This window comes from Protobothrops mucrosquamatus, unplaced genomic scaffold (genome assembly GCF_001527695.2).
Source record: "Protobothrops mucrosquamatus isolate PMUCROS unplaced genomic scaffold, P.Mucros_1.0 scaffold4697, whole genome shotgun sequence".
Taxonomy (NCBI): Eukaryota; Metazoa; Chordata; class Lepidosauria; order Squamata; family Viperidae; genus Protobothrops; species Protobothrops mucrosquamatus.
Window position 1 is genome coordinate 44805 of NW_015390592.1, and position 15503 is coordinate 60307.

Consider the following 15503-nt stretch of genomic DNA (forward strand, 5'->3'; position numbering starts at 1 on the left):
TGACCTAGGGTGAATTTTAAATAGGGAAAATTTTTTTAAAGATTTTAATAATGACACAGCCATAAATATATTTGGTTTTTAATTGGTTTTATAGGGGAAATGTTTTTTGTGTTGTTTTTTAATATGCTGTGAGCCGCCCTGAGTCCCGTGGGGAGAAGGGCGGCATAGAAGTTGGAAAAATAAATAAATAAATAAATAAGTAACTTTGAATGGTCACTAAACAAACGGTTGTAAGTCGAGGACTACATGTAATCTACAGACGTTCCTCTGCCACACTGGTTGGGAATTGAAGTCCCAACACAAACGAAGAGAGATTATATACTCTTTGCATGCTTTCCTAATTTTATTTGCTGATTTTGTACTGTTCTTATTCCTTGACCTATGGATGAATTATGATTATATTTGGAGATTTGATCTTTGGAGTTGTTGGCACCACAATTTATTTTGAGATATAAACTACAGGTAGTCCTCGACTTAGAACAGCTCATTTAGACTTAGGACCGTTTTTCACCCTAACAACGGTTGCAGCATCTCCATGATCACGTGATCAAAATTCAGAGGCTTGGCAACTGACTCTTATTTATGACGGTTGCAGTGTCCTGGGGTCATGTGATCACTTCTTGCAACCTTCTGACAAGCAAAGTCAATGGGGAAGCCAGACTCACTTGACAACTAAGTTATTTAACTTATCTGCAGTAACTCACTTAACAAGCCTGGCAAAAAAGGTCATAAAATGGGGCAAAACTCACTTAACAACTAGAAATGTGATCGTAAGCAATAGCAATAGCACTTAGACTTATATACCACTTCACAGTGCTTTACAGCCCTCTGTAAGCGGTTTACAGAGTCAGCATATTGCCCCCCAAAATCTGGGTCCTCATTTTACCGACCTTGGAAGGATGGAAGGCTGAGTCAACCTTGAGCCTGGCGAGACTCGATCTGCCGGCAGCCGGCAGTCAGCAGAAGTAGCCTGCAGTACTGCATTGTAACCACTGCGCCACCAGGGCTGTAAGTTGAGCACTTCCTGTATAGCGAAGAATATAGGGTGTCCTTCGGAGCTCAACGGTGTTTTGACCATTATCCAAGACGAGCTGTCCATTTCTGTTTTTTTTTCTGGACTTTGATCCAGAATAATATTGATCTGGATCTGAAGTGTTCCCAAGAGGGAGCCCATCCAGGATCTTCCCATGCCTGTCTGTACATTGACTTCCTTTCCTCCTCTGCAGGGGTGATCTCCATCCTGCTCCATCGGCAAGCGGGCAGTGTGGATGTGATTAAAGCCTATACCCACGCCCTTCTTCTAGAGGCCTTACTCTATGAAGATGTGGAAACTTGTGCCTTGGAAAGAGAGTCCCTCCTGAATTTGCAGCATCAATTATGTAAAGGTGATGACCTGGGGAGTGAATTGGGAGGAAGAAACGAATTGTGAACAGGGGAGGGGGGGCAATCTAGAGCAGGGCTTTTCAACCTTTTCACCAATTGTACCACTTTTAGGATATGGCAATATCCGAGTACCACCAGTCGCCTAGCAAGGTGTCAAAAAGTTGATGACTAAAAAAAAAAAGGAAAAAAGTGATAAAGTACAGGTAGTCCTCAACTTACAACAGTTCGCTTAGTGACTGTTCGAAGTTACAATGGCACTGAAAAAAGTGCCCCCCAAGGCACAGCCGAGCAAAACACCTGCCCGCCTGCCCGGTGGCGCTCTTCCTCCTGTCCGAAGTTTTCATTGTTGTGAGCATTTCTGCTGAGGATTGGCAGCGGGGGTGGGGTGGGGGGTTGTTTGGTTTTTATTCCCCCCCATCTGCTGGGTGGTTGCAGCAGGTTTTGGTCACTTCACATGACCCTGGGACACTGTGACCGTCATAAATATGAATCAGTTGCCAAGCATCTGAATGTAAATCACAAGACCCTGGAGATGCTGCAATATTCCAGCTGATCAGTGCTTCTTCTGGGCTCAGCAGAAGCGCCAGGATCAGTGCCGAGCTCCAGCTGGAGCCTGGCGCTGATCCTGGCGCTTCCACTGAGCCCTGACAGTCCCGAAGAAGCGCTGATCCTGGCACTTCCGCTGAGCCCTGACAGCCCTGCAGCTCCAGCCATCTCTTGCTCAGGCTTGTGCGGTGCTGCCACCGGTTCAGCTCATTCCCCTTCCCCGCTACCACTTTTCTAGGATGGTCGCGTACCACCTGCCAGGTGCCAATGTACCACAGGTGGTACCCGTACCACTGGTTGAAAAGCCCTGATCTAGAGGACGCGTCATAACTTGGTGAAACTGGAAATTCACGTCACAGGTTCTTTTCTGGCATGTCTTGTTAGATGGGACTGAGAAAGACATCTCTTGGTGGTCCCAATTGTCTGTTAGGGTGGGTATCCCTTTTGCTCCAGCACATTACAAGTAGTCCTCGACATACGACCGTAATGGAGCCCGGAGCTTTTCTCAGCGCTGTGCAGGCTGTGTTAGTGAAGCAGAACGGGACGCTTTGTCGCTCGGCCATGTGGTGCGATTCTGGAAGCAGCAGCCATGTTCCCAGCTATTAGAATTTCATGCGGCTGCTGGGAGCATGGTGGTCACTTCCTGAATCACGCCACACAATGGCCCACACAATGAAGCCATCTATTCTGGCACTGCCGAAAGCACCGGAGCTCTACAAAAGGTAAGTGAGGAGGAGGAGGAGGAGGGTGTGGGACCTGATGGGGTGGGAATCAGGCCTAAGGCCTGGGGGAATCCAGTGGGGGAGGGGAAGGCCTATGGCAGGGGTAGTCAACCTTGGCTCTTTTATGACTCGTGGACTTCAACTCCCAGAATTCCTGAGCCAGCCATGCTGAGGGGAAAGAGAGAGGTTTCCAAGCTGAGCCATGCTGGCTCAGGAATTCTGGGAGTTGAAGTCCACGAGTCATAAAAGAGCCAAGGTTGCCGACCCCTGGCCAATGGGAACCTGGGGGAGAGGAATGGGGGAAGACCGGCAGGGAAGCTATGGTGTCCCTGTGGTTGGTTGTAAAGGTGAACAACTACAGGGGGTGCTATAGTGGCCATTACTTGGGGATTGGCTCATAAGTAGCTTTTGAGGGGTTTATTCCACCATATTACAGATAGTCCTTGACATACAACTGTAATGGAGCCTGGAGCTTTTTTTGGGGGGGGGGGGTCCGCTGTAACTATGAATGGCCGTTAAGCAACCATCACCATCATAGTGTGAGATGCACAGAATGGCCCACTGCAGTTGTATCCTCATATTTTCCCCCCAGTCTTCTGCCAGTGAGATGTTTTCCGCTGCCTGCCTCAGATCTAATCAGTTGAGAAGAGGCTTGCAAACGATGACCAAGGTGTTTGCACCACCTTCCTCAGGTCAATTGTGTTCCTTGCAACCGACACAACTGCTGTCCGGTAGGCCTTTTCGAGGCAGGTGGAGCCTATGGGAGACTGAAGAGATTTGGAGATGGAGGTGGCCATTTACCTCAGGCTACCCCAAAGGCTTTGGGGGCAGGGAGAAGAGGGAGGTTGCTCATCCTATAGTGCAGTGTTTCTCAACCTTGACAATTTTAAGGCATGTGGACTTCAACTCCCAGAATTCCACAGCCAGCAATGCTGGCTGTGGAATTCTGGGAGTTGAAGTCCACATGCCTTAAAATTGTCAAGGTTGAGAAACACTGCTATAGTGGATACTTGGTAAGGTGGATGGTTGGTAAAGATAGTCCTCGACTTACAACCATTCCTTTAGGACAGTTTGAAGTTACAATGGCACTGGAAAAAGTGACTTATGACCGTTTTTCACAAGCATCCGTTTTTGCAAGCATCCCCAGGGTCAGGTGATCAGAATTTGGACGCTTGGCAACGGGCTCATATTTAAGACGGTTGCATTGTCCCAGGGTCACGTGATCATCTTTTGCGACCTTCTGACAGGCAAAGTCAGTGGGGAAGCCAGACTCACTTAACAACCGTGTTACTGACTGAACAGCTGCAGGGATTCCCTTAACAGCTATGGCAAGAAAGGTCATACAATGGGGCAAAACTCACTTAACTACGGTCTTGCTTAGCAACAGAAATGTTGGGTTCAGTTGTGGCCGTAAGTTGGGAACTAGCCTATAAACGTCCTGCTTATGTTCTCATTCTCTCCCCTGCAGCATTTGGAAAAAGTTATACAGTTCCTGGCAAGCCAACTTGTATCTTGTTTGTGAATTAATCTCTTTCGCATTTATCCTTCCAGGGACTCAAACTTTGCTTTTCTTCCATTTACAAAGGGTCCCCCCCCCCGTTTTCTCTCCTTTATGGCAAGCACAAATCTGCCGTGCAGGCTCTTCCTCATGTTTTTTCTTCCTTTTCCTGCTTTTCAGAATCCGGTAAAGAGGATCCCAGGATAAATTCCGAAATGCATCAGTTCTTAGATAGGATATTTCCCAAATTCCTGGCAGGTGCGTGGTGGAAATTTAGAAACTGAGTTTTCGTTTAAATCCTGGATTCAGCACCAAGCAAGCTCAAATCTCACTTTTCAAGAGGTTCTGTCCATGAAGTCAGTCTACACCAGGGGTAGTCAACTTTGGCTCTTTTATGACTCGTGGACTTCAACTCCCAGAATTCCTGAGCCAGCCATGCTGAGGGGAAAGGGAGAGGTTTCCAAGCTGAGCCATGCTGGCTCAGGAATTCTGGGAGTTGAAGTCCACAAGTCATAAAAGAGCCAAGGTTGACTACCCCTGGTCTACACCTTTAAATGCTTTTTTGATGTTCAGTGATACAGTTCAATTGTATAACTGTATATTGGCATTGTATGGATGGCCAGGGACCACTCATATTGGGGAGGGGAGGGGGCTGAGGGTCTCAAGAGCATAGGACAGGGGTGGGCAACCTTGGCTCTTTCATGACTCGTGGACTTCAACTCCCAGAATTCCTGAGCCAGCATGGCTCAGCTTGGAAACTCTCCCTTTCCCCTCAGCATGGCTGGCTCAGGAATTCTGGGAGTTGAAGTCCACGAGTCATAAAAGAGCCAAGGTTGACTACCCCTGGGATAGGGTCATATTCATGTGGATGGAACCATGATCAATGGGAAGTTGGGGTGTGAGTGTTTGCTCTTTAATTATGATAATGCCTGTTTTAGTAGCTCTTGTGTGTTTTCCACCTCAAAATAGCGGGACATGATGCCCTCAGCTTTTAGCAGGTGATCAGAGTAGCCTCCAGCAGCTACAAAAGTGTCTTACATGACCTCTGAGGTCACACTGCCATTCCCACCCCCCCAGTGCTGACTAAAAGGGAAAGATTTAAATCAGTTTTTGTCAACCTTGGCCATTTGAAGTTGTGTAGACTTCACCCCCCATAATTCCTCAGCCATTAAGGAATTCTGGGAGTTGAAGTCCACGCATCTGCAAGTAGCCAAAGTTGAGAAAAGCTGATTAATGCAGCCCTAAAGAGCAACAAAAGATTCCAGAGTCCTTTGAAGATATGAAATCATCCTTGTTCAAAGCTTTTCCCAGCACTCTGGGAGTGCTTCTAAGTGTCAGTCGCAGCTCTGCCCAATTTTTTTTTTTTAAATTAAACCAGATATAGGAAGTCTTCACTTACTCACCCTTTGTTCGGTGACTGTTTGACTTTATGACAGTGCTGAACAAGAAGACTTAACGATAGGTCCTCAAAACTGCAGACATGCTGGGTTCATGTGAATGTCATTTGTGACCTTCATTGCTGGCTTCTGACAGAGTCAACGGAGAAGCTGGCGGAAGTCACAAGTCACAGTGTGACATTGTACTTCGCAACTTGTGGTCATTCACTTAATGGCCACAGCCAGAAATGACAAACTCCCGTTGTCCCCAAAGTGCTTTTTTCAAAAGGCAACTGGACTTCGTTTTTCCTTGAGGACGTTTCGCTTCTCATCCAAGGTCAGAGCTGAAGAAGCTTCTTGGATGAGAAGCGAAACATCCTCAGAGAAAAACAAAGTCCAGTTGCCTTTTGAAAAAGCAGTTTTGGAACAACCATGACCTGGATGACTGAGAATCCCCATGGACAATCTTGCATTGTAATTCAAAGACGGTCACATGATTTTTCAGTTAACAATCTAGTCACCTTGCGACGGAGTCTCAGATCCTATTGCAATGGGTAAGTGAGGACTACTGTAGTTTCGAATTTCTAATGCTGTTTACACTTGTATCTCTTGTACCTTGCCCAGAAAGATAGAAACCGAGGTTAGGGTGCGGTGTTTATAGATATACCCAATCCTTTCTGTTCACTTTGGGTTCTCTTGTGCTTCCAAGGACTGACATCCGCTGGATGGGTAACCAGTCGAAACCTCCTGGGCCCCGAGGAATGGCGGATGGAGTGGCTCAGCGCTGAGAAGAAAATGCTCTGATTCTGATTCTGGAAGAATTTTTATTCCAAGAACCTGATTTATTCAATCATAGAAAAGGAGGGGATCCTGGTTTCCTTGGGGGTCATCTTTTACAAAAGCAACTGTAGATTTGGATTTGCCTTGCCTCAGTTTACCACTCCTTAACTGTAAAATAAAGATGAGGTGCTGACAACATAAGATTTCATTTCTTTCCAATTATTTTTTTTAAATGTGATGAAGTGTTTATATATTTTGCCTTTGGGGGGGGGGGTAAAGCTAATGTATACCTTCATAGCATCCCTGCAAGACTAAGAGATGTGTATTTAATTGGATAGGTAATCCTCATTTAGCAACCACAGTAGGGACTGACAACTTGGTCGTTAATTGGAGTGGCTGTTAAATAAATTACAACTGTGCTTATGATCTTACCTCAGCTTTTCTTTGCTTTACAGACCTGCAAAGGTCATAAATGCGAGGCTCGGTTGCAAAGTTACTTTTGCATCCCTATTGTAACTGCAAATGGTCACTGTCTGAGGCAGTTGCTAAATGAGGACTATGTGTACGCCTTGATTTTGCCTTTCTAAGCCGGTATCCAGTATGGTGCCTTGTTCAGTATGGGGAAGTCTTCTTTTTGTTTACAAAAATTTTTACCTCACAAATTTGATTTTGTACCCCAAAGAGAAGTATATCCACGTTCTTTCATGTCTGTTCCCTTGTCTCCTGTCTAGTATACACGGATGCTATGATTCGTTTGTTCTCTTCCCTATTCCGAATATACAGTTTGTTTTCTTTTTGTCTCTCTGTCTCTTCTCTCTCTTTTTTCCAAAAATTTGAAAGGGATGAATTGGAATATGACGCAATGTTGAAGAGTGGAATAAGTGGGGAACATGGGAGGTGCATAAAGTTGGGGAGCATAAATATTTGTGAGGGACATTGAGGCAAGCATATCATGATAAACATGCAGTCTGGAAAATTATATATAATCATAATTAGAGATAGTTTAGGTGACCAGTTGTGAAATTACAATAAGGAAGAAAATGTTGTAGAAGAAAGAGCCTGGGGGAATGGAGTCAAAATCGGCCTAGAGTCGTTACATATCCACAAACAGACTGAATCTAACCCCTCTTGAATCCCATCAACCCTTATCTAGCACCAAAATGGTGCTAACTCATAGTTGACTAGATTCCCATGCATAGGCACAACCAATAAATCAGTTTAATTTGGAATTTAGCACGTGGCCTTGGTGTTTCCTGCCTAACATGGTTTCTAAGACTGTGAAAACTGAACATTCCTTATCATCTCGACACTTAAGAAGAAGGATGAGTTTCTCCCTAATTCCAGCTGTTAACAGTTTTGAGTGGCTTGTCTCTTTCATGATGTAATATAACTTAAAATGACCTTCCAAAGAGTTAGTTGTGATGAGTTTTGATGGATGTTGACTTGGATGTCGTAGTTAGATCTTTGGAACTTGGATGATGGCAGGTGACTCAGATGACAGTTGTGAAGTCCCTCCTATTTCTGATTCCATCTTTTTGCTCCTGTTGTTCCTCTGGGGCTGATGGGTTGATGGGATGTAGCTGGAGGGGTTGGTGAGTAACATATTCTATGGAGCTGGTGAGGATCCTCAGGCATAGTAGCCCCACATGAAGATGGCAAGAGCCATCATGATCATAGCGTTGGTGTTGACCACCTGTTTCCACAGCGTGTGGTTTGTGATGCCTGCCAGATGCTGGAGATCCTCGTCCTTCTCTTCTGGGTTCAGTTCTGGCTCCTTTGGGCTGCCGGAATTCATTCCACAAAACCAGTCCAGGCCTTGGCGTAGCCGGCCACAGGAGGTCATTGTTTTGGGATCTGGGTGGAGAGGGAAGAGGTATCTGAGGTTAAGAGTTCTCTCAAAACATTGTGATGATTGTGAAATTGTGACAAGGGCAAACTCAAAAGGAAAGTCTCACACACAAACACACTTAAGAAAATTTGATGATTTGGGGACACACTACAATTGTTTGGATGTGTATTTTAGAAAGGCTGCATCTTGCTTCCCAAAAAATACCATGTAAGAACTAGTGTGGTGTAGTGGTTAAGGGGTTGGACTGGCATTGGGGAGACCCAGATTCAGGTCTACCCTCACTAGGTGATTTTTGGACCGGTCATGCTCTCCCACCCAGCCTACCTCAAAGGAAAAAGGACTCCTATTTTATTTATTTAATTTGTATCCTGCCTTTATTGCTATATAAGTAATAAAGGTACTTTAAAAATAATAAAAGTACTTTGTAAGTAACTCAATTTGGCAATAATACTTCTCCTTCCTCTTTGTCCCCACAACGACAACCCTGTGAGGTGGGTTGAGCTGAGAAAGAGTGATTGGCCCAAAGTCACCCAGTCAGCTTTGATGTCTAAGGTGGGACTAGAACTTTCAGTCTCCTGGTGATTGGCCAAACTCACCCAGCTGGCTTTCCTGCCTAAGGCGGGACTAGAATGCATCGTTTCCTGGATTCTAGGCCAGTACTTTAACCACTACACCAGGGGTAGGCAACCTTGGCTCTTTTATGACTCGTGGACTTCAACTCCCAGAATTCCTGAGCCAGCCATGCTGAGGGGAAAGGGAGAGTTTCCAAGCTGAGCCATGCTGGCTCAGGAATTCTGGGAGTTGAAGTCCACGAGTCATAAAAGAGCCAAGGTTGCCTACCCCTGCACTACACCAAATGGGCTCTGCTTTGAGCTCCTGAATGGAGGAGAATTATAAGCCAAATAAATAAACACACAACATCCCCTCACCATCCATTTCTAGGACCAGCTCTGGTCTTCCGTTCTTGGTGGCTGCATTCTCTGCTTCCCGCTGTCTATGCTGTTTTGCTTCCTCCTCCTCTTCCGTATCCAGATCGACCCGTGTCTCCTTACTGTGCCTGAGGCTGAATACCAGGCGATGCAGCTGGGTTGGCAGAATAGAAGTTTTGAGATGCACAAATGGTGAAACAGAATAACTGGGTGGGGAAGGGGACCCTGGGAACGGTTGCCCAACTCAAGATGGGCAACAAACCGGAAAAGATTAGTTCGGCTCTATAAATCAGGGCTTTTGAACCAGTGGTACGGGGACCACCTGTGGTACATTGGCACCTGGCAGGTGGTACGTGACCATCCTAGAAAAATGGTAGCGGGGGAGAGGAATGAGCTGAACCGGTGGCAGCACCGCACAAGCCTGAGCAAGAGATGGCTGGAGCTGCAGGGCTGTCAGGGCTCAGCAGAATTGCCAGGATCAGTGCTTTTTCGGGACTGTCAGGGCTCAGTGGAAGCGCCAGGATCAGTGCCAGGCTCCAGCTGGAGCTCGGCGCTGATCCTGGCACTTCTGCTGAGCCCAGAAGAAGCACCAATCATCTGGAATGTTGCAGCATCTCCAGGGTCTTGTGATTTACATTCAGATGCTTGGCAACTGATTCATATTTATGACAGTTCTAAGCGAACTGTTGTAAGTTGAGGACTACCTGTACTTTATCACTTTTTTCCTTTTTGGGGGGGGGGTCATCAAGTTTTTGACACCTTGCTAGGCGACTGGTGGTACTCAGATATTGCCATATCCTAAAAGTGGTACAATGGGTGAAAATGTTGAAAAGCCCTGCTGTAAATGACTGCATTCAATTGTCAAGCGATCCATTTCTGAGTGAGGGAGGTGAGTGATTCCAGGTCTTTTCCCAGGAATCTACCTGATACCACCATCCCTCATTTTCTTTGGCATCCCTGTTAGTGCCTATGAAGAACAACTTGTAAATAATTCAGTTGCCGGTAAAGAGGTTTGTGGACCAGCTTAGGGCCCGGAAAGAATGTGTGTCCCAGAAAACCAGGGTCCAATTAGAAGATGAGAAGTGGGTGGGTGGGAAGATATAGCAGATGGACTGTTGAGATTGGAATAATAATAATAATAATAATAATAATAATAATAATAATAATAATAATTAATAATAATAATAATAATAATAATAATAATAATAATAATAATAATAATAATAATAATAATAATAATAATAATAATAATAATAATAATAATAATAATAATAATAATAATAAAAAAGTTGGAAGGGACCTTGGAGGTCATCTAGTCCAACCCCCTGCTCTGGCAGGAAATCCTACACCAGACATGTCAAACACAAGGCCCGGGGGCCGGATGCGGCCCGTGAAGTGGTTTCATGTGGCCCGCAAAGCCATCCTGGAAACAGTGAGGGAACGGCCCCCGCTGCCTTGGCCCTGGCCCAGGCCATCCGGGAACCAATGTACAATTTTGTGGTGGCCATCTATGCTGAAACGCATTCAGTCTTATTTCTTCAAGGCTGTCTGGAAACAGTGAGGAACCAGGAGAACCTTGAGCAGCAGCCTTGAGGAAGTGGGGCTGGGCTTGGTGCCGCGGGTGCTCAAGGGCCAGGCTGGGCATTTGACCTCTGCTGCCCAGGGCTCCGGCAGCCCGCACCACCATCCAGCCCCCCCCACATGGCCTGAGAGGAACAGTGAGGCTCCTCCAATGCACCATGCCTTGGCACTTGCCCTGGTCCCACCCCCTTCTGCCAGAGACCCTCAGATCTGTCCCATTCCTGCCCAGGTCCCCACAGGCACCCTCGATGCGAATGATGTAGAGCTGACCATGCCCACCCAGTAGGCCACGCCCACTCCATCCATGCCCACCCAGTAGGCCGCACCCATCTGGCCCCCTGAGGGCAACCGCAATGCTGATGCGGCCCTCAATGAAATTGAGTTTGACACCCCTGCCCTACACCATTTCGGACAAATTGTTGTCCAGTCTCTTCTTAAAAACTTCCAGTGTTGCAGCATTCACTGCTTCTGGAGGCAGGTTGTTCCACTGGTTAATTGTTCTAACTGTCAGGAAGTTTCTCCTTAGTTCTAAGTTGCTTCTCTCCTTGATCAGTTTCCATCCGTTGCTTCTTGTCCTGCCTTCGGGCGCCTGGGAGAATAGCTTGACTCCCTCTTCTTTGTGGCAGCCCCTGAGATATTGGAACACTGCTATCATGTCCCCCCTCGTCCTTCTCTTTGTTAAACTAGACATACCCAATTCCAGCAACCGTTCCTTATATGTTTTATATTGTGGGGGGGGGGGGGAGAGAAGAAAATCTCCCCCCACCAGAAATTAAAAGCTAATTCAGACTTGGTTAAAAATGTACTGAATTCAGGTGTGTGCGTGAGTGAGAAAGAAAGAGGGAATGGATGGATGGATGGATGGAACACATACTATGTACTTACACCCATACCAACAAACATTCTGTATTAATGTATTGTCCCAACTATAGTTTATAACATGAAATAGGAGATGTCTGACTCTTGTGGATTTCTTGGTCCTCTTTTATTATATAAAAGAGAGGCGGCCTTTCTGGGCCACTGTCTCTATGACTTGGAGGTCTGAAATGGAAGAGCTTTAAGTAGACAAGGGAAGGAGGCACAACTCTTAGAAAGCTCCCTTTAGGTCCTTGTCTCAGAAGAGGTACAGCTAGTCCTCAACTTACAGCCATTCATTTAGTGACATTCAGAGTTAAAATGACGCCGAAAACAATGGCTTACGACCAGTTTTCGCACTTGCAACAATCGCAGCGTTCCCACAGCCGTGTAATTCTGGCTCTTGACAACCAGCCTGTATTTACGACAACCGAAGTGTCCTGCGATCGCCATTTGCAACCTTCCCAACCGGCTTCCAACAAGCAAAGTCAATGGGGGAAGCCAGATTCGCTTAACAACTGCTTGATAACAACTGTGGTGATTCGCTTAGCAACCTTGGCAAAAAAAAGGTGGTAAAATCAGGCACGAGTCACTTAACAACCGACTTGCTTAGCGGGGGAAATTTTGGTGCCGATCGTGGTCGTAAGTCGAGGACTACCTGCATTTCAATGCACTGGCATTATTTTCCTCCCCCCCCAAACTCCCCCTGTACTTACATGTTTATCAGGAATCGGAGAAGTGCAGAGCGAGACCCCCACTGCAATGGCAGCTGTAGCCAAGAATAGGATAATGGCGAAGTAAAGATAGTGGACTCCGCATATCAGGCGAGGGCAGGTGCTTTGGAAGAGACATCTCCCTGTTCCATGGACGAATTCTGGGATCATTCGGGCCATGCCTATGGCTAGTCCTCCCATCATGCCCCAGAATGCACCCTGAAGAGGAACAGGGAGGATGAGGAACAAACGAGAAGGCGCTTTCACATTGTATCAGGGACACTTCATTCCTGTTCAGGTGCCTTCCCTGTCCCCTAAAACTGAGAGACCACTGCAAAAATTGGGGAAAGCATGATTGTTAAAAGGTTTAGAAGTGTGTGACATTGACTTCTTTCATCTCTGGTTCTCCATGTTAGCAGGCCAAGGTTTTCCCATCTCCAAGGCTGTATATCATGAAACAGTTGACTTCAACAGTTGACTGTGGAGTCCTAGTGGACGATCACCTGACTATGAGCCAGCAGTGTGCAGCCGCCACCAAAAAAGCTAATACAATCCTGGGTTGTATAAACAGAGGCATAGATCACGTGAAGTATTAGTACTACTTTATAAAACCCTAGTGAGACCACACCTGGAATACTGCAGCCAATTTTGGTCACCATACTATAAAAAAGAGACCTTGGAAAAAATTCAGAGAAGAGCAACTAAGATGATCAAAGGCCTGGAGATTAAAACATACGAAGAACAGCTGCAGGACTTGGGTTTGGCTAGTCTAAAGAAAAGAAGAAATAGGGGAGACATGACAGCAGTTTTCCAGTATTTGACGGGCTGCCACAAAGAAGAGGGGGTCAAATTATTCTCCAAAGCAACAGAGGGCAGGACGAGAAACAATGGTTGGAAACTGACCAAAGAGAGAAGCAACCTGGAATTAAGGAGAAACTTCCTGACAGTGAGGACAATTAACCAGTGGAACAGCTTGCCTCCAGAAATTGTGGGCGCTCCATCACTGGAGTTTTTAAGAAGAGACTAGACAGTCACTTGTCTGCAATGGTATAGGTTCTCCTGCTTGAGCAGGGGGCTAGACTAAAAGACCTCCAAGGTCCCTTCCAACTCTATTCTATTCTATTCAACCGACGTCCTGATGACTTTGGCATTTGACAGAAGTGGTTTTCTTCTGCCTTCTTAGGGGTATAATATTTTTCAACTTCCCAGTATCTGAAACCTCTGAATGGTGTCTTATTTGACTATCTAGGAAGTCCAAATTGGCTTAGGTGGTCTAGATGCCACCATTCTAACTGGGCTTAAAATTCTGGTACTCTTATTTCCTCTATTTTGAGTGTTTGTGGTTCCCCTCCATGGATCCCACTCCTTATGTGGAGTACGTTTGTCAATGTGGTTGGTTGTGTTTTTTTCTTTTAATCTGCTCACCTGCTCATTGAGCCTTTTGACAAAGACTCCAAGGAGAAAAATGACAGCAATGGGTGGGGCCAGATAACTGCTGATGGACTGGATGTAGTCAAAGAGCTGTCCACCTTGGGCAACTTGTACCACAGGGATCCACGCAATGCTGATGCCCACAAGCAGCAAGATCCACACTCTGTAGAGAGAAACAGCAAAGAGGAAATCTATCCCTTGGCTGGGATACAGGGACATGCTTACAAAGTGGGGTTTAATTGAGGGTGGGAGAGGATTTCCACGGGTGTACTCACTGTCACGTAAAATTTACTTATCTCGTGGTTCAAGTGAGTTCTAAGATTCATGTTTCTAATGCAGTTGACATGGCCTGCAGGATGGCAAAAATATCAAAGTGGACAAATTTGGGGAACCTTGTATTGTTTTGCAGTGACGTAGTGCCAGTGGGTATCATTAACAATCCTTGATGATGCTGACCAACTTCCAAAATTGAAGAAAATAATGGTTAAGATCTCACGAATTTGCCAGACCTTGCAAGATTTCAAGGGCTGTGCATTACGTAGATTCCTTCCTTCCTTCCTTCCATCCATCTCCTTCCCTTCCCCTTCAATCTCTCCCTTCCTTCCTTCCTTCCTTCCTTCCTTCCTTCCTTCCTTCCTTCCTTCCTTCCTTCNACAAGGCAAGGGAGGCAGGAGGGAGCCACTTCTGTAGTGTTGCCAAGAAAACAATGTGGCCGGCCGTGAGTGTGGAAATGGACACGGAGTCACGAGGGAGCCAGTTTGACCTGAAGAGGCTTCAATCTTATAATAAGCTTCTTCCTTCCTTCCTTCCTTCCTTCCTTCCTTCCTTCCTTCCTTCCTTCCTTCCTTCCTTTCTTCCTTCCTTCCTCCCTTCCTCCTTCAATCTCCTTCCTTCTCCCTCTCCTTCCTGAATGGATGGATGAAAATATTAATAAAATGAATGAATGAATGAATGATGAATAATGTTTTGGTGCCCACATCAGTGTACAACTCCCCTCACTCTTTGAAAATATTGCCATCCTTTGAGTTGGTATCACCAACCTTCCCCCATCTAGCTGAGCATGGCAAGAATTACAGTAGAGTCACAACACATCTGTAGGACACCACATGGAGGAAGACTAACAAGATGGCAGAGGTTGGTTTTTCGTAGCAAGGGAAGAGTGTACATGGATATAGGGTGTCCCAGATCTCTTTCTCACCGGCCCACAATCAACAGCTCCCTCTCATTGGCTTGTGGCCTCAAGCGTTTGTAGATGTCCATGGTGAAGAGGGTGCCGCTGCTGTTGAAGATGGAGGCCAGGGAGCTCATGAGGGCTGCCAGCATCACTGCAAGCATCAGGCCCCGGAGGCCTGTCGTAATAAAACATAATGGGGAGGAAGAAGGAATGAATGCCAGCGTTCAGCATCACCTGGATCATACAGCTGGCTAAATTCACAACAGAGCTTGGATCCCCTAATTCAATGGTAGAGTCCCAAATCCAATCCCTGCTCTGTGTAGTAGGACTGGCCAAACCTCTCCATTATTGTTGATGGTCCCAACTAGATGGCCAAGTCGTTTGATTTTTTTAAAAAAAAAAAATTATTGAGTTTTTTATCCATAAAGGGAGACAAGGGAGGAATATAGGTATGGTAAACAGGGGAGGGGTGGGGAGGGAAAAATGGGAAATTTGGAAGGGGGTAAAGGTAATATATAATCAATAATTTTACAAGCAAGTAAGTATCCGGCATATCATTAATATATAAATAGCTTATCATAGTATTTAAATAACATATAACATATTCAAATATTTTTCACTTAAACTTAGCTTTAACCTTAAAGGCATAACCATAAATTAATAAAA

General features: G+C 45.8%; 2 protein-coding genes across 2 annotated transcripts in view; one reads left to right on the plus strand and one right to left on the minus strand.

The window, feature by feature from the left end:
- Positions 1 to 6506, plus strand: part of CUNH16orf58 (chromosome unknown C16orf58 homolog) — a 20983-nt gene extending 14477 nt beyond the window's left edge. Inside the window, exons 13-15 of the mRNA XM_015828595.2 lie at positions 1227 to 1385; positions 4330 to 4407; positions 6235 to 6506. Coding sequence (XP_015684081.1) covers positions 1227 to 1385; positions 4330 to 4407; positions 6235 to 6329 — 332 coding nt within the window. The 3' untranslated portion in view covers positions 6330 to 6506. The remainder of the gene's footprint in view (positions 1 to 1226; positions 1386 to 4329; positions 4408 to 6234) is intronic.
- A 1426-nt stretch (positions 6507 to 7932) lies between these two features.
- LOC107299231 (sodium/glucose cotransporter 2-like) overlaps positions 7933 to 15503 on the minus strand; it is a 14594-nt gene continuing 7023 nt past the window's right edge. The window contains exons 4-8 of the mRNA XM_015828596.1: positions 14862 to 15012; positions 13658 to 13826; positions 12236 to 12451; positions 9084 to 9237; positions 7933 to 8159 (exon numbers count right to left, since the gene is read on the minus strand). Coding sequence (XP_015684082.1) covers positions 7933 to 8159; positions 9084 to 9237; positions 12236 to 12451; positions 13658 to 13826; positions 14862 to 15012 — 917 coding nt within the window. The remainder of the gene's footprint in view (positions 8160 to 9083; positions 9238 to 12235; positions 12452 to 13657; positions 13827 to 14861; positions 15013 to 15503) is intronic.